Raw genomic sequence first — 23655 nt, forward strand, 5'->3', positions numbered from 1 at the left:
TAGTAAATGGCACCCATTCTATATCAAATTATCATCGACACCACGATTTTCGCTAAACACTGGTTCAGTTCGGCCTGCAGAAACTTTTCTGAACTCTTAATTGAGGGACTTAGAATGAAAGGGGTGTAAGTGATTTGATCGATTTCTCTACATCGACTCTCTCTTTTGGTCATAACTTAGCTGCAAACTCATTCCCAGCTGTATTTAACAATGTGAAAGATATGTCAAAACCTCATCTATCGGATTCTGTAGCAACCTCAAATCGGAACGTTTTTGTAGTTGAGTTATTAACTAAAGAAAAAGTTGATGAAGAGAAATCGATCAAGTCACTTACACCCCTTGCATTCTAAGCCCCTCAATTCATCAAATTTGGTGTCCCTGAAAAGGGCCGTTGATTATAAGCTAAGGTAATAATGACGAAAGCGGAAGCGCGGCTGTTTAAGCACGTTCTCCTCGGATACGATCTGGATGTCCTTGGGCATGATGTGACGCGTTTTGCGTGGCTTAGCACTTAAATTGGTATCTTCGAACAGGCCGACTAAATATGCATCGCTTGCCTCCTGCAGTGCTTATGGCGGAAAATTTTGGAACCGCAAGTCGGTTTTGAAGTCCTGGGCAGTTTCACGAACCAAACGCTGGAAAGATAGTTTGCGGATCAGCAATTCGGTCTGATAGCAACGAATTTCACGCAAGGCGACGATTCCCGGTCTGTAGCGATGTGGCTTCTTCACACCTCCTGTGGCTGGTGCACTTTTCCAAACTGCTTTCGTGGCTGTTCGAGAGAAAATAATGACGAAAGGAAGGAAGGAAGGTTTTGTATTATAGAGACTTTAAACTTTTTCAGTTCATTCGTCTCTAGCCTTGAGAAAGGCCTTTGGAAAACTTTACTCTACTCCAGCACTACACCTCCACCCTCTTGTCTTGAGAAAGGCACTCGATCCCTCGCCATCCAGCTTGTCCAGCAACGATATTGTCCAGTCGGTGTCCACGCAACGAAAGACGAATGTAAAGAAAGTGTCGGTTTTATACTGAGATAGAGTGGATTGTATACCTGACCTTTTTCACATTTTTTTTATTATATTTGTAGCTCAACTCGTATCATATCAAAGAGAGCGGTGATTGTGCTTGGCCTCACGGTGCTATTGACATTCAACCAAGACGGTCATGTTTTTAGCACCTTTCCGAAAGAGATTCTTAGAAAATAAAGTTTTCCCTTACAACCGGATGAATAGCAATTTTCGGTCCTAAATACAGCGTTACTTTTCAGCAACAGTTCGTTTGGATACCAGGAAAGGAGGAGGCCGCCTATAAGCCCCCAACTACCATTAAAGAAGTTGGTCCGTTTTCTCAGCATCGTTTTCCCGTTACTGACGCACGATTTTGGCTCCATTTTTTCGCTCTTCAGCCCGCATCAGAATAGGAGGTGAGGAAGGAGGATCTTCTACTTCGCTTCGTACATCCGCTGTAGCGGCCTTGGAGGTCGCGCTGTCGGCGGTTCCGTGTTGGGCCACTTCACCTGGCACCTCTGCTGTTTCATTCCCGGACTTCAATCGCTGCCTGAAGGTTTCTCATTCCCCGCCACCCCGCTGCTCTTGGGTGGTACTCACTGGAGGAGGCCTGTATTGCTTTCGGTAAATGAAAAGAATTTTTTTTTTGTTCATAGGAGTTAGCAAAAGCTAGGACGCCCAGAGGGCATAGTTTGGAGATTTTTCCAGAACATATCCCAAACAAGTCAACGATATTTTTACAACTTTAGTGACATTTATTATACACAAATGACATTTGTTATACCCAAGTGAAATTCTTTAAGTGATTTTCAGCATGTGCTTTTCGGCCAGCGAATTTTCCATTGCTCTGCCGCTAGCGTTTTTTCCGCAAAGTGATTTCGGTGTTCGATTTGGTAGCTGCGCCGACATTGTCCCCCGCCGTTAGTGTCCTCCGCCGTTTTCGTCCCCCGCTGTTGTCGTCCCCCGACCTCCAACGTACTTAGTATAAGCAAATTCATTTTTTTCTACCTGGCTGTACTTCGGTATAGCCAGCCTTTTACCATGGCTTCCAGTAGCTCCGGCGCAGGAAGGCCAACCAACATTTACAATGGTGTTTCCATCACAAGCACTTCCCCCTGATCCCTTTGGAGGAAACTTACAAATTTTATTGCTAAGAGCAACTGAGGATAACATTCTTCCACTCAACCCTTTTGTTGTCTCGAAATCGATAAAAGCTGTGATCGGTGATAAATTCAAGGATGCTAAATGTATGTATGGGTATGAAGTCGCTAATCGTCGACCCCTATTGAAATCATTTTCCATCCCATCCTTATCAACGCAAGTGTGTTGTTTCATGCCGGGATGTAGTTTTCATGCCAGAAGAAGATCTTTTTACTGAACTATCTGAACAGAATGTGATCGGTGTCAAAATAATTTTTAGATACGATCCAATTAAAAAAACCGCAAAAACACAACATCGACATCACAACATCCAAAACCACTAACATGTTCATAAAGAGTAAACAGTAAACTGATTAATTTTCCAGGAATCACAGTCCTATGTCAAGATCCCGTCCGGGCCTCTAGGCCCAGAACCATCAACTGTTTTTGGATCTGTCATCGTCCGATTTCTGTTCGATGAATTTGTATCTGTTAGACTGCATGTAAAGGGTCTGTCACAAATTGCATCACGGAAAAAACGCTGTAGAAATTTAATTTTTAGGAATTATATCTTCAGCTTTCGCTTATAATCAGATAAGAGTGTATAGATCACGTTGGCCATGCTTCACTGTCAATTTTTCGTAAATTTGGAAAAATGTCGTCGAACGAAAAAGAGCGTCGTGAATTAATCCTGTGCACTCATTTCGAGAATCCGGAGTTGTCACATCGGGACATCGGTAAGATGCTGGGAATCGTCCAATCCACGGTCAGCAGAGTACTAAAACGATACTTCGAGAACCTAACCATCGACCGGAAGGTGAAGAACGGCAAAAATGGATGCTCCGTCAGTGAAAAAGATCACAAGCGCGTAGTTAAGCAGTTTAGACGTGATCCGAGAAGTTCGGTCCGGGATGTCGCCAATAAGCTGAATTTGTCAAGTTCATTCGTCCAGCGGACCAAGCAGCGGGAGGGCCTGCGTACATACAAGGTTCAGAAGGCTCCTAACCGCGACAGAAGGCAAAACATGGTGGAGAAGACGCGAGCCCGGAAGCTGTACACCGAAATGCTGACGAAGCCGCATTGCCTGGTAATGGACGACGAACCTACGTCAAAGCGGACTTTCGTCAGCTGCCGGGCCTGTTGTTCTTCTTCGCAGAGGACAAATTCAGCGTTCCGGAGAAGATTCGCAAGCAGAAACTATCCAAGTTTGCCAAAAAGTACATGGTGTGGCAAGCGATCTGCTCTTGCGGAAAGCGGAGCGCCCCCTTCGTGATGACCGGCACGGTAAACGGGCAGGTTTACCTTAAGGAGTGTCTACAGAAGCGCTTACTACCACTATTGAAGCAGCACGAGGGCCCGACCATCTTCTGGCCGGATCTCGCTTCGTGCCACTATTCAAAGGACGTGTTGGAGTGGTACGAAGCCAACGGGGTCACCTTCGTGCCAAAGGAAATGAACCCGCCCAACGCGCCGGAGCTTCGTCCAATAGAGAAATATTGGGCAATTATGAAGCAGGCCCTCCGGAAGAACCCAAAAGTTGTCAAATCGGAGGCGGACTTCAAGAGAAAATGGATTTCTGTTAAAAAAAAACTACAACCTTACTGTCAAAAATTTTCCGTGATGCAATTTGATGTGACACACCCTTTAATATGTTGATTTGAAAAGGAGAGATTTTGCGTCCCCACAGGATAGTATACAATATTCATCGTTCCATATGAGCTCAAAATAAATAATATAATAGCATTGATAGGAATAGGATAGAATATATAGAGTGTATTAAACAGGTATACTTTCTATTTGCATATCTCTGTCAGATTTCGATCCAGTTTGGTTAATTAGGCCCTTGAAGGTCTGGAGCTTCACAGAAAAAAAAATTGAAGCCTATTCAATTGACTCGATTGCGAACATTAAAATATATAGAGCACGCCACAAAACCGAGGAATTTGAGGTGTCAACTTCACAATGTCATTGATGAAGGCCGATAATGTTGCCAGGTAAACAAAAATGTAACAAAAATTGTTGTTGCAATAATGCTGTAAATACTCGTGTTTTTTTTTTAATAGCAGCCTACGTAAGTCAAACGCATCCAACTTGTATTGTAAGTAGTAATTTTTTTTTGAATTGTAGTGTAATTTTATCAAATAATCAAAGCTTTCCGAAAAATAGAGGAATTATGAAAATAGACTTTGAGAAACTAGAACTAAACATGTGTTTAATGCTGCTAAGAAACAACCAACATTTCATTTCCACACGAGAGGGGGCGTGTCATACCGTCTAACATTTTTGTCTATCTTCTGTACGAAGGATGTAGATACGCACGAAATTTTATGCAAAGAATATCAGTTTGATGTTCATAGAAATATGAGAAAAATATATACCTAACCAACCACTTAGAATACATCCAAGGTGTGTTATTTGGAATAAGAAATCTCAACTAAGTATTAAAAAATGACGCAAGTCAATACCTAAATTAAGACGGCAAATGTTCCTTCTGAAACGTTGGTGCCATTCAATAAGACAGCTGTAGATCATTCGTAATTTAAACACTATAATCTGCAGACTTAACATTATTTCAAAATGATAATCCAATTATCGCTATCATAAAAATGAACATCATATTGATAGTCTTTGCGCAAACTCAGCAATTTTTGTACCTTCATTTCTCGTAATTTCGCTATGTTACTAATTTATTCAGGGGAAGCAATATAAACTTGACCTTATACCACTATTATTTTCATCAAAAGAGGAATCATCACCGGACGGTGGAGCTCACCTCGGACAAAATGAAAATCCATCCATCTGAGTTTAGACTATGAACATAACAATTCGGATAACGGTTAGATCAGCTTATAAAGAAATTATTAGTCACTGTGGATCCCCAGTCCTACGGATCTGGAATATCCAGAAGGTGGGAAATTGGGAGAGCCTAGCACAAATTGAGATACATGTTCGCAGTGTGATAAACTTAATCATATTAAACGATTCAATATCTCTCCGCACTATTTAACATCCCATCATCGTACAATACTCGTTTCTTCCGAGGCAGCTGGTAGATTCAGTGTTGTAGTAAAAGCATATTCTCCCGCTGCTAACTGTGAGCGATTTTTATTTTCGAAAACTGCAACCAAAGAAGAGAGCATATGATGGTGCTTAGTTGACTTGTGTAAACAGATAAAGACAGCTCCATTCGAATAAGACATGGAGACTTGTGCTCACGCCGTTCCCTTGTGCTTTTCTTAATAGTTTTTTTTTTTTGGTTAAATGTCGTCTATTTTAACATGCTGCGATTAAATTGGGAAAAATCAACATTCTAAAATAAGACGGCGATAAAGGGATGGAAATATTTGGGGTTAACTGTTTTAATTTATCACGAGTTCAGATTATTTGGCCAGCAACAAAATACAATATAAAATGGTATTTGTTCATAACATTGCATTTAGTTAAACTAATCTGTGGACATGACAGTTACTCTCTCAGATTTGCCCGACCAACAGTGGTAGAGCATAATTGGTGGACTCGCATCCCACGTCCGAATCCTGCTATACCCGGTGGCTCACCAAAACTAATATCGTCCCACAAATCAATCAATAATTTCACTCCACCCCTAATTACATTTCGGTACCCCGGTGCAATAATGAAGGAATACTTGATTGCAATCAAATTTAATCTCAATTGCAACCGGGATAACAGTGAGAGAGCGCGCCAGCTATGAAGTGCAATGGCGAGAGTTTGGGCTATGATTTGTGTATCGCCTAACTGTCCCAAATCAAGTTTAACGAATATTATAACGCACTGAATTCACAGGTTATTTGATAAGAAAATTAATTACACTAACAAAAAATACAAATAAAAAAATTGGGAATCCAGTGAGTTGCTGAATTTCTTTGCTGTTGAAATATGCTTACCAAGACATTTGTTGATCGGAGATGTTTATATAATGCGAATGAGAAATGTTTGTCATCAGATTCGTTTGATCTTAAAACTTTAGCAACTATCCGAATCTCACTGTGTCGATCAGTCTCACTCAAAGATCGTAAAGCGAAGAAAAGAAGTTTGAAAGAATGTGACAGAATTAACTAGATCACTCAAATGTGAAACAGACAACAAACCATGCAAGAAAACTTGTGTGGAAATGGGTGCAACATTACAATTATATTACAGGTTTAGAAATTGCATGTATCTGAGTCAAATTTTGAATTCAACTTCCTGATCAAGAAGTCAAATATTATGTAATAAGTTTTATATTTCATTATTTCAGAATTTCGAATTTTAGATGCAATTTTATTATAAAGAATCGGGACTCTAAATTATAGATATGTTTTTTTTCAGGATCGGATCAGATTCCTGCAACAATGAGGAATGACAAATTTCAAACTCCATGTCTCCAAACTCAAAAATTCAAATCCGAATTCCACGTTCCAGTTTAGAAAATCTGGATTTCCACATTTATACTCAGATTATGAATTCAGTTTTAAAATGTAGTATGATTTTTAGATAATTTTGATAGATACAGGTCATGTGAATAATTCATTCGTCATTCTAATGACGAAATGCCAAACAATTTCAATAAATAAAAATACGAAAGGGCTTGAGAGGTAACTGGATTAGAAAATTGAATTATAATTGATGATAATTCATTTACAACAAACAATGGATAAGAATGAGCATTGTTCGAGATTGCATATATAGAACCTATCCAGACAGACATCGGGTTCAACTAATTGTGATAAATAACATGTCAATCACACTCGGTTTGACCGGGATGTTCTGTTTTTACAATGAACGACCAGAATGATAACCGCACCAAATGAGCTTCACCATTGATCATTCCACGTCCCCTACGAAGGACATTCCTGTGAAGTTTCACCTGCCAATTGACGTGGACTATTGTGTGACTCGGTGTGTGGGTGTGTGGGTGTGTGGGTGTGTGTGGGTGTGTGTGTGTATGTTCGTGAACAGTAAACGTTAGTGTGTATGCATGCGTCAATTTCTCGAGAGTGAAATTAATTAAATTGCAGGCAGGCTGCTGCTGTGGGTCTACCGACTTTCCGGGCCGGAACGGTAATGGTGTGGTCTGAAATATGCACGAGCCGAGTTGGGTGACAACGCGCCGGAAACACCTAAACAGGGTTTTGGCTGTGGGTAAAAGTCACATCAAACTAAGCAACAAGAACTCAAGTGACCCAGTCAATTTTGCTAAGCTTCCGGGTGGTTCGGATCGGATCCGCTGGTGTCAGAAAATAATTAGCGTAAATAATTGATTGATGTTGAACGAGCGCTCTGGACGCATTTGTCTTCGCAGAACCCATCTCCGATTGATTGGGGGGAGAGAGAGAGAGATACAGAAATAGAGGCATAAATTTATGATAATTTCATTATTAATAGCCGACCAATGCGGAGTGCATGTTTGATCTGTCGATTAATAATGAATATTTATGATGAGCAAGATTTATGCTGCCGAAGGGCGTTGGTATAGGGCCAGAAAGCTGAGCACCAGCATGACGAGTATCGAGGATAGATTGAGCTTTGGTTAAATAAGCTGAATTTCTCACTGTAAATTAACAGGCTGAAGCCCTCAGTCATCAATTATTTATTGGCATTTGATCAAGAAACGGTGGAAAATGTAAAATTTCCCAAGTATTGACCATCAGCACTAAAGACAGAAATAAGTAGAATTACATCATCTGGAAATTATCTTATGCTTGCATCCATTGTAAAACTAGATTGCAAGATTTATTGAAGACCAGCTCACCCGGCAATCTTCATGCCGCCCAAAATTTGTTTTTTGTTATCAATACTTTCAAACATTCACGCTGTCTTACTATGAGCAAGTTCATGGGTCTAATCGTAGAACTGTTCATTAATTGATCTTCTAATCGACCCCATTGAATTTCCCTTTTACTATAAAATTGCTAGTATTTCTAACAAAACTCATCATTATAATATCAGATTATTTTCAGACACAATTCTCATTCAAGATTCATCAACTACTTGCAAATAACATGTTTTTCTGGTAATAAATGTTTTATACAGAAAAGATGATGGAATAAGTTCTGCTCTTATCAACATATTCGGCGATACTTTTTTATTGGTATAGATCGAAGAAGATATAGAAGTGCGTTTCATCGTGCGTAGAACTTATGGGAATTTAATTTTCCGAATTTTCCCTTTTTCCTTCATAGTTTTCCGAAAATTTTCAATTGTCATGTTTGGTTGGAATATTTTTGGTTGAAATATGTGTAATATTTTTATGGGACCCCCTCTCCATTCCAGAAACATTTCTCATACCCAAAAACCCTCACATCCCAAATTGTGCTTGATTAGTTCTCGAGTTATGGAGAAATTTGTGTTTCATTTCTATATTTTTGGGAATTTTGACAACATACGTTTTTGAGAAAAATGAATTTTAATTTTTAAATAACTTTTTTGTCAGCGATTTTTTTTTCCACAAAATTTTTTTGTATTTTTTTATAAAATTTCAAACAATTTCCTACATTTCATCCTTTGACAAGAATTTTGTAGGTATCATAGTTTTTAAGTCATAAATGTTCGTGAAAAATTGAAAAAATTATTTTGGTTTTTTCCAAAAAGTAGTCTAATTATTATTTCAAGTATGCAAAGTTGCTTAAATGACCCATGTATTTACTTACACCCACAACGTTTCACTGCTATCTGAGATGGTGCTGCCAACTCCTAAGACGAGATGGGCTGAAATGCGTCTATTGAAGTAATGATTCATTTTTAGCCTAAAAGCAGAGCAAATTAGTATAAGAATAAAATTGAAGTTCTGCGGAGAGCGGGTTGAATTATCACCAATAGTTTTTAGTTTCTGTTTTCTGACCAACGCTGTTTAACGCTGAACTCATAAAATCGCAATCTTATGCATTTTTAACTAATCTCATAATTTACATTTTCCTAATTTGTTATTCAATTGGAAAATTTTCCAAAAAGAATATGTTCTCCAGAAACGATACTTACTCTAGGAAATTTGGACGATAAACATAAACATTACATTGCGGGAAATGTAAAATCTGTCGATGAGGATGTAAGAAGTTTGTATCAAACTTCTTTCGTGATTTTTTGCATCGATGGAATAACGAAAATGGATGCATATTTTGTGGTAACTAACCATGCGCCTCCATATCAGTGATTTTTTTTCCAATTTGTTTTCACCTTTTTAGGGCAACGAGAGGCAAGACGGGACCTCGGAATTCGAAAAAAGTACGGTATGATTCCCATTTTGTTTTTCTGACTTTCTGACAAAGAAACATCCAAAGTGCTGATAAAGTCGAAATGTCATACGAAATTTAAAAAAAGGGATCTATCTGTCACTATAGCTCGCCTAGACTAGGAAGCGGGATCAAAGAACCAGAGTAAGACCCCTGAAACTTGAAGATATATAAACGAATCAATTTCTAAGTTACATATTACACCGAAATCAAAGTAGTAGAGACGAAACATTCGTATTAGTTGGGCTAAAGAAAATATTTCAATTAGGCGAGTTAGGTTTTGAGGGAAAATAAAAAAATCTACAAATTTGTTTCTTCATAATCAAAATTATTGACGGTTTCCAAATTGTGAAAATTGCTTGTTTTCATCAACTTTCGTCGGTTTTTTAATTTCGTTTAGAACAAAATGAGAATTTGGCCTACTGGCATCAAGTATCTATCAGTCAGTCAAGTCATCTGAATCCCGAGAGAGGACCTTGGTCGAGGATTTTTAAAACCATAGCGAGAATATCTAAGGAATCTCCCAAAAATTCACAATAACGGAATAATAACTATAAATTACTTATCATGGCATGTTGTAACCATGCCATCATAAGAACAATGTTGATTGAATTGATTTTATTCCTTCATCGACACATCAATCATTTTATTTGTAGGGATGTATGGGTTTTAAAGAATGATTGTCAACGAAATTCATTTGATGGAATATATTGCTCAAATTATGTAAGATAATATCTACAAGGTTCAACCCCGGGAGGCGATCTGGCGTAGTGGTAACATCCATGCCTCTCACGCTAAAGGTCACGAGTTCAATACTCACTCCCGACATTCTTCCAAAAATGGAAGTAAAAGTGACGAACCAGCCAAATGAGTTGAAAGTCACTATAATCCAGATAAAAAAAAAAAAAAAAAGGTTCAACCCCCTTATCGGTTAATGAGTTGCCGCAAGCGACAAAATTCAAAAATATCATCATTTCTCTTGACACCGGATAAAAGCTCACGCTTCCTTCATCCGAACAGGAATGCATTGCCTGTTTAATGTATGCTGCAGTTCCGTTCCCAAATTACCACCTTCTAAGAGGAAGTTCATAGGAAGTTAGACACCGAAGGTGCTGAAAATCCCGCGACAGGTGACGAGTATGGCAAGATTTATTGAAATATATGTACGCAATTATGATCGTTATGACAATGAAAAACTTTGTTCGTCTTTTCGCAATATCTCCTGCACATGTGTATGTGTGTGTATATGAGTTTGCATGTGTGGCTGCTCTGAACAACGGAGAAACATCGAAATCTACTCAGTGTGAAACACGTTTTCTTCCCACCGGTGCGGTATATTCCATATGGGTACTTAGGTGTTTTACGAGCACACTATTTGGGTATATTCTGCGATACCTTCCAGTCGTCTCCATAAAACTTCCAGACTTCATTTCTTCCTTCCCCAACCCCGAATAATGTGTGCGGGTATATGCTCAAACAGTTCGTCCTTTGAGAGCAGTACCGCAAGACAATGTGCAAAGTTTCGCACTATCAGCAACTGGGTCGGTGGAATGTGATGTAATCGAACATAAATGTGACAAGTCGGTTGCTAACTTTTGCCTTTGAATCTATTTTACATCTCCCGAGGCGCACATTTGATGTGAAAAATCGAAAAAGCACGTACAGATTTAGCCATAAGAAAGTATCAACGAGTGGCAGAGTCGAGAGGCAGAACAGAGCAAGAGAGAACTCTGAGATCAAACAAAGTCGCAACTTCGGAGTGTTCTGTAGCACTGGGGAGGATGATAATGCCGATGACGGTGCGACATCTTGGTGAACTCAGAAATCGTGCGAACGAGTAAAACAAGATTTGGATTTCATCTTTTGACCCATCGTTTGAATTGTTCCCGAATCTGTTCGACCGCTTTTCTCGTGTCCAACTTGTTCTGCTTCGCACTTTTTCAGTGCTGTGCGCAAAAGGCGCGATGCTTTTAAGCCACTCATTCTCTGTCTCTCCCTCTTCCGGATGGTCCCAGTCCCATGCTTAGGGTTCATCAAAGTCGTTCAGTGCCGGAGCGAGACGAGCACTGCGCATAAAACAATTTTCAAGCTTTTCTCGAGAAATAATATTATCATTTTTATTGCGAACTTGGCGGGTTTATACACAAACACACTTCGTGTGTGAGCGCCACTGGAATGGAGGGTGGGACGGAAAGTTTAACACTCGTTATCGCAAACTCATTGTCCAGATGTTTTAATGATGGCAAAGTGTGAAAGTCTTCCTGCGGACAGAATGTTAATTGGGAATCATGTCTTCCCGGCGCAGCGCTTTTGAATGGAGCGGAAACAGCTAGTGGCCATGGTCATGAAATGTATGCTTCACATTGTATAGTTACATAAGCTTCATTGCTACAGAATGATTGTGCGGATTGACATGGTGAAAAAGTATATTGTCGTGCGGGGTTTTCACACTTTTGTCAGATATTTTCGTTTTAATTGGGTTGATTTGTATGCACTATTTATACATGAAATGAAGTGAATGAATAAATTCATAAAATTTTTGTGCGATTAAAAAATGATTGTTCGTACTAGCTGCTGTACATCTTGTTTCTGAGTTGTGCGTAAAATAATAGCATGTTTTTTTTTTGAAGAAAATTAATTTCAATAATTAGGAATAGGTGAATAAACATATTCTGGACCACGGATGGTCGAGAAAACTTTTTTTGGACTTCATCATATATTGCTGTAAACGAAGGACATGTTATGCTTTATTTGCATTAATAAAACTAAATATCTATAATAAAAAAAAACTATGAGGAGTGAAAATTTTTACATGTATTTATTTGCGTTATACATGTCTCGTCTAATTTTAATCGATCGTTTGCTTGATTAGTTCTCGAGTTATGTAGAAATTTGTGTTTCATTTGTGTTGTGACCGAGATGTTTTCCGTTTCGGATTCCTGGTTTTCCAGCGAAATTAATTTCCGCAATAGAACTAACTAGTTCAAATTTTTGTGCTCTGCACTATATATTATGATACCACGAACTATTAAACTGGACTGTGTTCCGTGAGTTTGAGAACGTGACTGGCTGGGTCAAGAGTGTGTTCAAAAAGCTCTGAACAATAAGCGTTACGCTTGTCCCTGATGGCATATTTTTGTTGTGATCAATCATACCCGCCGCCTTGAAGTAACTTCAAACATTACATAGCTACAGAATAACAATAAACAGAGTGCTAACTAACTAACTACAATTCTTATAATTTAATTTATCTTCAATTTTCATTCCCTATGATGATCGTGCGCTGGAGGTTGGACAGTTTGCTGATTGTTCACCATGGATGAGTCCTCATTCGAATTTGTAGCGTCAATCAACGGCAAGAGAGCTATTTTTGTGATGGGACGAGTTATGATACCTTTCGATGTGCGTAGAGAGACAACCCGAGTTATGTTGTCTTTTCCGGGAATCGGTGCTTGGAACTCGTCGACGATTACGACCATCCGACCTGGCTGGATCTCGTTATTCAGGTTACACCGCTTCGTATCTTTCTGGAGCTCCTGAATATACTCGCGTTTCCAATGATCCCAGAATTTTTGTGTGTACATTTGAAGCTGTTGATAGTGGTCAAGACGATTGGTAGGAATGTGATGTAGATCTGGGTCGGGCAGAGCATTCATCGTAGTACCGATGAGGAAATGGGCGGTAGTTAGTGCGGACAGATCGTTGGGGTCTTCTGAAAGTGGCACTAATGGTCGCGAGTTCATTTGGGACTCGATCTGCGTCAATATCGTGCTCATATCCTCGAAGGAAAGACGAGATGCGCCTAGCTGACGGAACAAATGCTTCTTGGCCACTTTTACCGCTGCCTCCCACAAGCCACCGAAGTGAGGGGCCATTGGTGGTGAAAAGTGCCATGATTTGCCTTCCTCAGTGCTCCAAGAATAGATTTGTTGTTGCTTGATCTGATCTTGTAGGATGTGGAAAAGTTCTTTTATTTCATTCCTAGCACCCACGAAGTTTTTTCCATTATCGGAATAAATGTGAGAGGGCCGGCCTCTCCGAGCAATAAAGCGACGAAGTGCATTAAGGAAAGCGGGGGTGGACAGGTCACTAACCAGCTCTGGGTGTACAGCTTTCGTCGTAAAGCACACAAATACGCTGAAATAAGCTTTTGTGGGAGCGGCACGTTTATGTATCGGTTTGAGATAGATTGGGCCAGCATAATCGATCCCTGTGACATTAAACGGGCGATTTGAAATAATTCGGTGGGCTGGCAACTGACCAATTTGTTGTTGTGTAGGGACTGGAATGTATCGTGCGCACCTGAAACAACTGCGCACCACGCTTCGTACCATTCTACGGCCATTCAGTGGCCAAAATTCCTCGCGAATTGCGGTCAGCAGGAGACGCCCGCCGCCATGAAGGTGTTTTCTATGGTAGTATTCGATTAGAAGTCGGGTGAAAGGATGGAATCCAGGTAGTAAAGCGGGGTGTTTAGATTGATAGGGCAACTGTGACAGATTTAGACGACCGCCTACTCTCAAGACTCTCTCTGTATCTAGGAATGGGCTCATTTGACGAATTGGTGATTTTCTGGACAATATCTTTCCCTTTTCTAATTCGTTGATTTCATTGTTAAACACTTCCTTCTGTACCAAGCGTATCAGAAATAATTTGGCTTTGTTCAATTGCTCGATAGACAGACTTCTACAAGGGGGAGTTTCAGCTGGCTGAGGCTCTGTTCTAATTTTCATGCGCACGTTAGCAATGAAGCGCATACAGTATCCGACGACATGGACCAATCTTGTATAGGAAGACCAACGAAGAAACCAAGGGTGGATGGTGGAAGTCGTTTGAACTGATGCTACGATGACTTTTAACTCCAAATTTTCCTCTGAGACACCTGATGGAGTAGAGATGGGCCAGTCTGTTTCAGGGCGTATTAGCCAGGGAGGACCATGTTTCGAAAGCTCGCTGTGAAGGAATTCTGTCACTGACATACCACGAGATACTAGGTCAGCTGGATTTTCTCGACCCGAAATATGGTTCCAGCGGCAGCCGTGTGTGTGGTACTGTATCTCGGATACTCTGTTCGCCACAAAAGTCTTCCATGTGTTCGGCGACGACCGCAGCCATTGAAGAGTGACAGCCGAATCCGACCAGAAGAAAGAGGCACCAATATTCACATTAATGGCTTCTTTTATACGGACATGTAGATGAGCAGCTAATACAGCAGCACATAATTCCAGACGGGCTACTGACAATCGTTTCAGCGGTGCAACTCTGGATTTTGAGGCAAGCAATTGTACCTTTATATTTCCTTCAGAGTCTTCACTTCGGGCATATGTGCACGCTCCGTAGGCGGCTTCTGAGGCGTCAGCAAATGTATGCAACATCACAGTGGCGTTGGGCAAAAATGCATAGCGATCCACACGGTATGCAGAAATGTTCGGTAACTCTCTACAATACGTTTTCCATTTGCGATCTAAAGTTTCAGGCACTGGATCATCCCAATCGCAAGACAGCAACCATAATTCTTGCATAATAATTTTCGCTTTTATTACGACCGGGGCGATCCATCCCAAGGGATCAAAAAGTTTCGCAATGGTTGACAAAATCGTACGTTTCGTTGCCTGTTCATCGTTGCTAATTATTTCCGAATCGAAACGTAGAGAATCTGGTTCTGGTTCCCAACAGACACCGAGAGTTTTTATAGTTTCGTTGGGACTAAATGTGAGAACAGATTGTGTGCCAATTTGGTCACCTCTTAAACCGGATAGAACGGCTAGTTTGTTGGAGGTCCACTTTCGTAGCTCGAAACCCCCCTTAGCGAGTAATTTGGTTAGTTGTTTTCGTAAATGGATTGCGTCTTCGATGGACTGAGTTCCTCCTATGAAGTCGTCCATATAAAAATTGTTCTGCAAAGCAGTAGCGGCGATAGGAAAATGATTCACGCTATCCAATGCTAGCTGCTGAAGTGTTCGCGTTGCCAGGAATGATGACGGTGCGAGACCATAAGTGACGGTTAAAAGCTCGAAAATCTGTATCGGAGAATGAGGTGAAAATCGCCATAAAATGCGTTGCAATGATATATCGTCTCGATGAACTAGTATTTGGCGATACATCTTCGCAATATCGCTAACCAAAGCGACTTGATATGTGCGAAAGCGAAGGATGAGTGTGAGCAATTCGTCCTGTACAACAGGACCCACGCGGAGGGCATCGTTTAGGGAAAACCCAGTTGACGTCTTTGCCGATGCATCAAACACAACCCGAAGCTTGGTTGTACTACTCGAATCTTTAATAACGGGGTGATGGGGGAGATAGTACACCGGAAAATCATCGTTTTTGGAATTCTCAATTTGTCGCATGTGACCAAGGTCGATATATTCTCGCATGAACTCATGGTAGCCCTCTTTCAATTTTGGTTCTCGCTCAAGCTTCCTTTCTAGCTGCTCGAATCTCCTTAAAGCGGAAGAATTGGATTCCCCCAGCATAACTTCGAAGTCTGGTACACGTGGCAAACGAACGATGTATCTCCCTTCATTGTTTCTCGTGGTGGTCAATTTGTAAAACGACTCACATTGTCGTTCTTGGACTGAATATTTGTCTCTAACAGCCAGTTCTTCCGTTTTCCAAAAACGTTCTAGGCTCTCTTCTAATGATAACATAGATACAGCAACAACCCTATAGGAATGTGGGGTTGAATCTGTACACATAGTTGAGCTGGCGGAACCGGCAACAATCCATCCGAATACGCTATCTATTAGCATTGGAAGTTGACCTCCCAACTGAACGCGGGTTGCGTTAGGGAAAAATGTGTGGAAGTGTTTTGCACCTAACACCATGTCGATGGGTTGAGATTCATTGAACGAGGGGTCAGCTAAAAATAGCTCGCTGGGAATTTTCCATCCTGTAGTAAATATATATTGTGATGGGAGGTTCGCAGTGACCTTATCCATAACTAAGAAGTTTACTCCACAGCATAAGTTTTCTTTCCTTGACTTTATTTGTGTGAAAACCGATTCACGGACAAGTTTAGACATTTGACCTGCCCCCTGGATGGTAACATTTACGTTGTTTCTCTTCAATCTCAGCATATGTGCCATGCGCACGGTGATTAAATTCGGCTGCGAGGCACTATCTAGAAGGGCCCGTGCAAGATGGGTCTGACCATATGCATCGACGATCTGTACTACAGCAGTCAACAAGAAAACGTTTTCGGTAGGTTGATGGAGTGGTGTACTGACTTCAACTAGAGGGGCAATCTCCGTCGCGGTAACTAGTGCTTGCTGTGAATATTCATTCGAATTATCGAATCGACGAACCGTTGATGGTGTAGCAGTGGGCCCAGGAATTCGACTGGCGTTTGCTGTTGTCCGAACTCCATCAGCATTGGCCTGGTGAAGAAGCGTATGATGACGGCGGTTACAGAATTTGCAATTGAATGTGGATGGACATTCGCGCACAAAGTGGTCTCTCTTCAAACAATTGCTGCACAAGCGTTTGGAATTGACCAATTGCTGACGTCCGACAAGCGAAAAGCGATTGAATTTTAAGCATTTCATTAAAAGATGTTGTTGATTACACGCGGGACATTTGTCGTTAGAGCCTGATGTCGTCGAACATGAAAGCTGGAGGCGATATGGTTTCTTCGAATGATTGATGGAACTGCCGGAGCCTGCTTGATCATTATGATGATTTACAGATATCGACTCTAAGACCCGTGTTCGCCGATTGAGAAACTCAATTAAACAGAAATAGTTCGGATCTTCCACCGTTGATGCATGGTCCTCCCACGCTTTCAGAGTGTCATTATTTAAACGTGTACACATAAGATGTTCGAGGATGCTGCTCCATTGATCCGTTGGCTCACCTAGTTGTTTCAAAATCTTTATATGACGTTCAAATTCGTCCACTAACAAATGTAGAGTTGATGCGCTTTCTCTTTTCATCGGTAGAATGTCAAACAGAGCCTGTATGTGCCTCTTTTTCAAAAGATATTCATTGGAGTATCTATTCACAAGGGCTTGCCAAGCCACAGAGTAGTTCGCTGAGCTAAGAGAAATCGACTCTATAGACTGAGCAGCCTCCCCCTTGAGAGCTGCCCTTAAATAATGAAATTTTTGAATATTTGGTACGTCGATGTTCGAGTGTATAAGAGCCAGAAATGTATCGTGGAATGCGAGCCATTCTTTATAGTCCCCATCAAATTCGGGAAGAGCGATTGTTGGAAGCTTTATACCAGAGAGAGCAGAGTTAGATTGAGAGTGTTGAGGGAGTTGAGCGTTATCAGGAAGTGGTAGTATAGTTAAAAGTTTTGATTTTATTTGAAAAAACTTCGTCTCAAATTGTGCCCGGGTTTCGTCATGCAGTGCCATACCTTCACCCTCATCCTCTAGGTCTTCCAAATCCTGTTGTATGCTTTCCAAATTCGAATACATGTTGTCCAGATGTGTTATTCGCATTTGCACCTGTGCTTGATCCCGTTCCGCATCATAATTTTCCACAAATGCCTCTGCCCGACCCAGTGTCGTGAGAAGAGTCCTCCTTCGTGACAGCAATCGCTCCTTTTCAAGCCCTTCCGCCATGTTCCGACGATCGATGAACGATGAACGATGAGAATCAATCCTACCAAAAAAGACCACGATAGACCCGACCAGACGATGCTTAGCAACTTGGAATGGTACTCACCAATTCCAAGGCAAAATGAGCCTTGAAAATTATCAATTATCCTCAGCAATCAAATATTCGTCCTAGTATATTCCTAAGCCTAGGGAAACTCAATGCGATTGTTCCAGCGACGCTAGTGGCTCAGGTAGCCTGGGACACCACTCGTAATATGCAGCAGTAGAATGTCCAGCAACAACAATGGATGGTTAGGAACACCTCCAATATTCAGCAACGTGAATGATGATGTGGAGCAGCAGCAATGGTTGGGAACACCAAAGTACTTCAGCAGCGTAAATCTGCTCAACAGTAGCAGCAATGGACGGTTGGGAACACCGAGATTGCAGCGGCAGCAGCGTTGATCAGCAGCAGCGATTGATGGTTGGGAACACCAAATGAATTTGAACTTCAGGAATGTCTCAATGTCTTCACAATAGCACAATGCAGACTCAGGAGCAATGGATGCCCAGCAGCTATCGACAATGGCGCTTGTCGGCTGAGATGGCGATGACGAACCCTCCAATATACGGTCAACCGAGAAGAAAGCAAAAATCTAAGGCGTACCGGGAAAACCGGTGAACTATTGGAATCCTACTAACCTTCCGCCTGAAGGTTCCAGGCCTTGTATTTTGAATTCGGATACAAATCCTTTGATCTATATAGATATCCAATGGTTCGCTTTGTGTTCTTTGTAACACTGAACAAAGCTCTATTGAACTCCGACTGCGATGGCTTCCGTGATCGTTCCTCTACGGACAATCCTGGTCACGGCACCAATTTTGTTGTGACCGAGATGTTTTCCGTTTCGGATTCCTGGTTTTCCAGCGAAATTAATTTCCGCAATAGAACTAACTAGTTCAAATTTTTGTGCTCTGCACTGTATATTATGATACCACGAACTATTAAACTGGACTGTGTTCTGTGAGTTTGAGAACGTGACTGGCTGGGTCAATAGTGTGTTCAAAAAGCTCTGAACAATAAGCGTTACGCTTGTCCCTGATGGCATATTTTTGTTGTGATCAATCAATTTGTATGGGAGACCCCCCACTCCCCTTTGAGAGGGGGTGGAGTGTCTAACCACCACAGAAACATTTATAGCACCGTAAAACCTCCATATGCCTAATTTGGTTTCATTTGATTGATTAATTTTCGAGTAATGCAGAAATTTGTGTTTCATTTGTATGGCAGATTCGATTTGTGTGCTAACTCTACCCGTATTTCGAATGCTTATAACTCGAACATTTCGTAACAGATCGGAAAGATGTTTGCATCAATTGATAGGAAATATTTCTACGTGTCTATCACAATTAATGGAATATTATTTTTCATGAGATGAACAATTAATTAACTGTTAAATGTCAAGCTTTATCTAAACACCCTAACTGCCATGTTTTGATTGACCCGATTCTCGGTTTCCCCAACACAGACTTCTGAATCGATGTACCTGTGGAAATCCGCTCTGCAAATATACATGCAAGTCGGGTGTATTCCCACCGAGCTGTGTTTCCCTAACACGTACTTCAAAATCAATATGCCTGGGGGAATCCGCTTTGTCAAAACATGCAAGTCGGGAGATTTTTTCCCACTGGGCTGTGTTTCCCTAATACGGACTTCAAAATTAATGTGCCTGGGGGAATCCGCTTTGCAAATACATGCAAGTAGGGGGTATTTTTGACGTGAGACTACGTCTAACCGGAGTATATGGGGGGTAAAATGAAAACCTGAACACAGAACATGCAGGAAAAATTGAAAGATTCCTAATGCTTATAACTCGAACATTTCTTGCTGGATCGGAAAGATGTTTCCATTAATTGATAGGGAATATTTCTACACTTCTATCGCAATTAATGAAATGTTATTTTTCATTCGATAAATAATCGAATAACCTGTTAAATGTTAAGCGTTATCTAAACGCCCTAACTACCTTGTTTTGATTGGGCCGATTTACGGTTTCCCCAACACAGCCATCATAACCAAGCAGTCTTGGGGAAATCAGCATTTCAAATACATGGAAGTATAGAGACTTTTGTTCTCACCGAAACGTGTTCCCCAACACAGACTTCAAAACCAAGCAGTGTTGGGGAAATCAACATTGCAAATATATGAAAATCGGGGGTATTTTTGTTCCGACTGAAATGTGTTTCCCTAACACAGGCTTGGAATCCAAGGAGCGTGAGGAATTTTGCATTGCAAATACATGTAAGTCGGGGGCATTTTCCTTCCGACTGAAATGTGCTTCCCTAATACAGACATCAAATCCATGGAGCGTGGGGAAATTGGCATTGCAAATTCATGCAGGTCGGGGATTTTTTGTTCCGACTGAAATGTGTTCCCTAACACAGATTTCAAATCCATGGAGCGTGGGGAAATTGGCATTGTAATTTCATGCAAGTCGGGGGTATTTTTGTTCCGAATGAAATGTGTTTCCCCAACACAGACTTCAGAACCAAAGTGTCGGGGGGAATTGGCATTGCAAATTCATGCAGATCGTGGGTATTTTTTTCCGACTGAACTTTGTTTCATTAACACAGACTTTAAATCCAAGGAGCGTGGAGAATAACAGAATTCAGAACCAAGGTGTCTGAGGAAATTGGCATTGCAAATTCATGCAGGTCGGGGATTTTTTGTTCCGACTGAAATGTGTTTCACTAATAAAGGCTTCTAAACCTAGGTGTCTGGGGAAATCGGCATTTCAAATACATGCAAGTTCCACGTCATGCTTGCGGTTATATCATAGATATAACCCACCCATTTTTTGGTGTTGAGTACTTTTGTACTCACTTGTCGTTGTGCAGATCGGCATATGTTTCCTCAAAACGTACTTTTAAACTAAGAAGCCTGGGAAAATCGTTATTTCAGATACTAGAGGTGAATGAACTTTCGCGGTTCGAGAACTACGTAAACATGAGATGTGCAATAATTTCAGATGGAAATGTAAAATACAACGATCGTTTGACAATTCTACCGTTCAGATATTTTGGTAGTCCTAGGCATTCTATCAAACGTAAAAGGTCGTTCATCAAATTTATTTGTAACAAAGAGCATAATTCACTACAAAAATTTCGATGAATTCTAAAATAATATTCGAAGTGGAAAACAAGTAGATTGTATAATATAATTGTATAGTTCTACGTTGAAAATGCGGTCGTGTCCTGGCCAAGGCGCCTAGAAGTATATACTAAGGTGGGCCAACTTGCTAAAACCACTCTTCAGCCATCTTGGAAGTCTACTGTGTTTTGTTTGTAAACAAAACACAATACGCTATTGCCGAAGCTCGCTCGTGATCAGTCTGTCTCTTTCACGCTACAAGCAAATAATTCCCCTTCTACTTTCTTCCGTGCTGTTTTCATATACCGCTCCCCTAACCAACTTAGTGACGAAACGGCCTCACCTAGTACCATAGACCCGTCTTGGTCCTGGCTACTTAAACTTGAAAATCTTATATATAAAATTCTCGTGTCACGATGTTCGTGGTCAAACTCCTCCGAAACGGCTCGACCGATTTTAATGATATTATACTCAAAAACTTGGTAGGCATGAGAATAGGTCGTAAACTATATATGATACCGCTAGGATACCTATTACTTTATATTTGATACCGATTAGGGTGGTCCCATGCAAATAAAATCTGAATAAATTTGTTTTCGTATTTTTTGACGTAGGACTACGTCTTTCAATTCTATACCGGGGTGTAAAATCAAAGTTTCGAAAACGAAAGCGTTACGCCGGAGACCGAGATTTTGAGCGTTAATAGCTCCTGAACAACTGAACGAAATGGTATGATAAACACTTCATTCGAAAGATAAAATGTCTACGCGTTCTATACTTGTTACTTTTTGATCCAAAAACTTGTTTCAATAGTATTAAAATTGCTTTCAAAACATGCTATTGAAATCACCAATCGGTATATAAGCGAGCGCCGCTCGGAAACCCACTCAGTTCTAATTGAACAGCGATTGGAGCATGTTGTCGCTGTTGTGGTGAAGCTCTTCATTTATCATGAAAGTGCGGATGAACGGTGTCACTAAGAGCCTGTTTGTGCACCTTAGGTCAGACATGAATCCATCAGGAGGAGAGTGATGCCACAAACGGTTCCCCGGGAAGATCTCGAAGCAGCCGCTACACACACACACACACATACACGCGCGGAGTTCTTTCCGTTTGGATGCCATTCAGCATCGAGAAAGATCCGGAAAATAATCTGCCAGTTCCTCTGGGAATTTAAAAATACATTCATGTGAAAGAATGAATGTTTCTTGAATGTTTTCTATCCATGTAACACTGTGACCAAATACATTTGGTTTTGTGATTTTTCAATCAATCGCAATTAACAGGATAGCTTTTGAAGATTATTCTTCCCCATCAGTAGGATATTTTCGTATCCAATATTGGATGCATAAAACCTTGTACCTCCAACGTAACGCTCTCGTTTTCGAAGTCCCCCAGATATTCATTTATTCATTCATTTAGAATGGATTCAGATTCAACTTCAAACAAAGGATCACTGAATCAACGATAGTCCTACGTCACCATTGCGGTTATACCATAGATATAACCCACTTTCTGGTACTTGGTTGAGATTTCTATGCCAAATAACACGCCTTGAATGCATTCTGAGTGGCAAGCTCTAGAATACGCGTGACCACAGTGCAAGTCAGAGGAAATTTCTTTGAAGAAAAAATTCCCCGACCAGAACGGGAATCGAACCCGAACCCCAGGCATGTTAGGTTTGACGCTAACCACTCGGCCACGGTTGCACTATTAGGAACATCATTACTCATTTTGAATTAATATTTTAATATTATGTGGTTGGAGGAGACGAAACAAACAAAAGAGTGCCCTCGATGGATTCTTATGTGTGTCGTTTGATGAATTGGCGCAGTCAGGACAACGTCATTCTAGGATGCCTTGAGCTGTGTCAATAATCCATGGTCAACATATTCGCAAAGGTACAGAGCGAACGACTGCAATTCCTATGAGACAATCAACAGAAGCGGTTCGAGGAATGATAGCGAGACGCTATCATGAGTAACACCAACACAGCTTTGTTCGAACGACAGCAAGTGTTTTTAAACAAAAAAAATGCAGTCTTTAATGGGCTCTATTACAAAATTACACGTATTTCGTCCGACATGTTGCTGGATGTATACAAGATTTATATAAGAATCGTAAAGATCGGACTGTTTTCTAAGTAGTTAAACAACATCGAGTAATGATTTTCATCTAAATTTAAGCAATTTGAAATTATATTCATGTCTGCCAATCTGATACAAATTAAATTGCTCCACGAATACGGATTACTTATTTTGAAATTTATTTTGCGCCGAGGCAAGGTTGCTACCTTTCATAGCACGAATGATCAGATTTCTGAATGCAAAAGACGAATCCTGAGACCCGATCGATCCGGTCCGTTTCTCTGTACATCATAAATTTCATCTCCATCTCCACATCACACTCAGGTTCGGGAAGTTCCCGCGGTCCAATGCAATACACGGCCAAATCTTCACGTATCTGCTCGATATTCGTTTCAATCCATCGATCAAGGCGAAACAAGATCATTTTCTCCAACAATTTCCGTATACAAGACAGCATTGCTATTGGGCGGTACGAATTGAAGTCGGACGCGGGTT

At 40.8% G+C, this 23655-nt stretch overlaps 1 protein-coding gene across 1 annotated transcript; it reads right to left on the bottom strand.

Moving 5' to 3' along the window:
• Positions 1-12636: 12636 nt before the first annotated feature.
• On the bottom strand, positions 12637-17946 carry LOC129779812 (uncharacterized). Its single transcript, XM_055787523.1, has 2 exons — positions 17739-17946; positions 12637-17231 (listed from the first exon to the last, which is right to left on the bottom strand). The coding sequence occupies exons 1-2, from the start codon at positions 17944-17946 to the stop codon at positions 12637-12639; spliced, it is 4803 nt and encodes a 1600-aa protein (XP_055643498.1).
• Between the last annotated feature and the right edge of the window lie 5709 nt (positions 17947-23655).

The sequence above is a fragment of the Toxorhynchites rutilus genome, chromosome 3 (assembly GCF_029784135.1).
Source record: "Toxorhynchites rutilus septentrionalis strain SRP chromosome 3, ASM2978413v1, whole genome shotgun sequence".
NCBI classification, from domain to species: domain Eukaryota; kingdom Metazoa; phylum Arthropoda; class Insecta; order Diptera; family Culicidae; genus Toxorhynchites; species Toxorhynchites rutilus.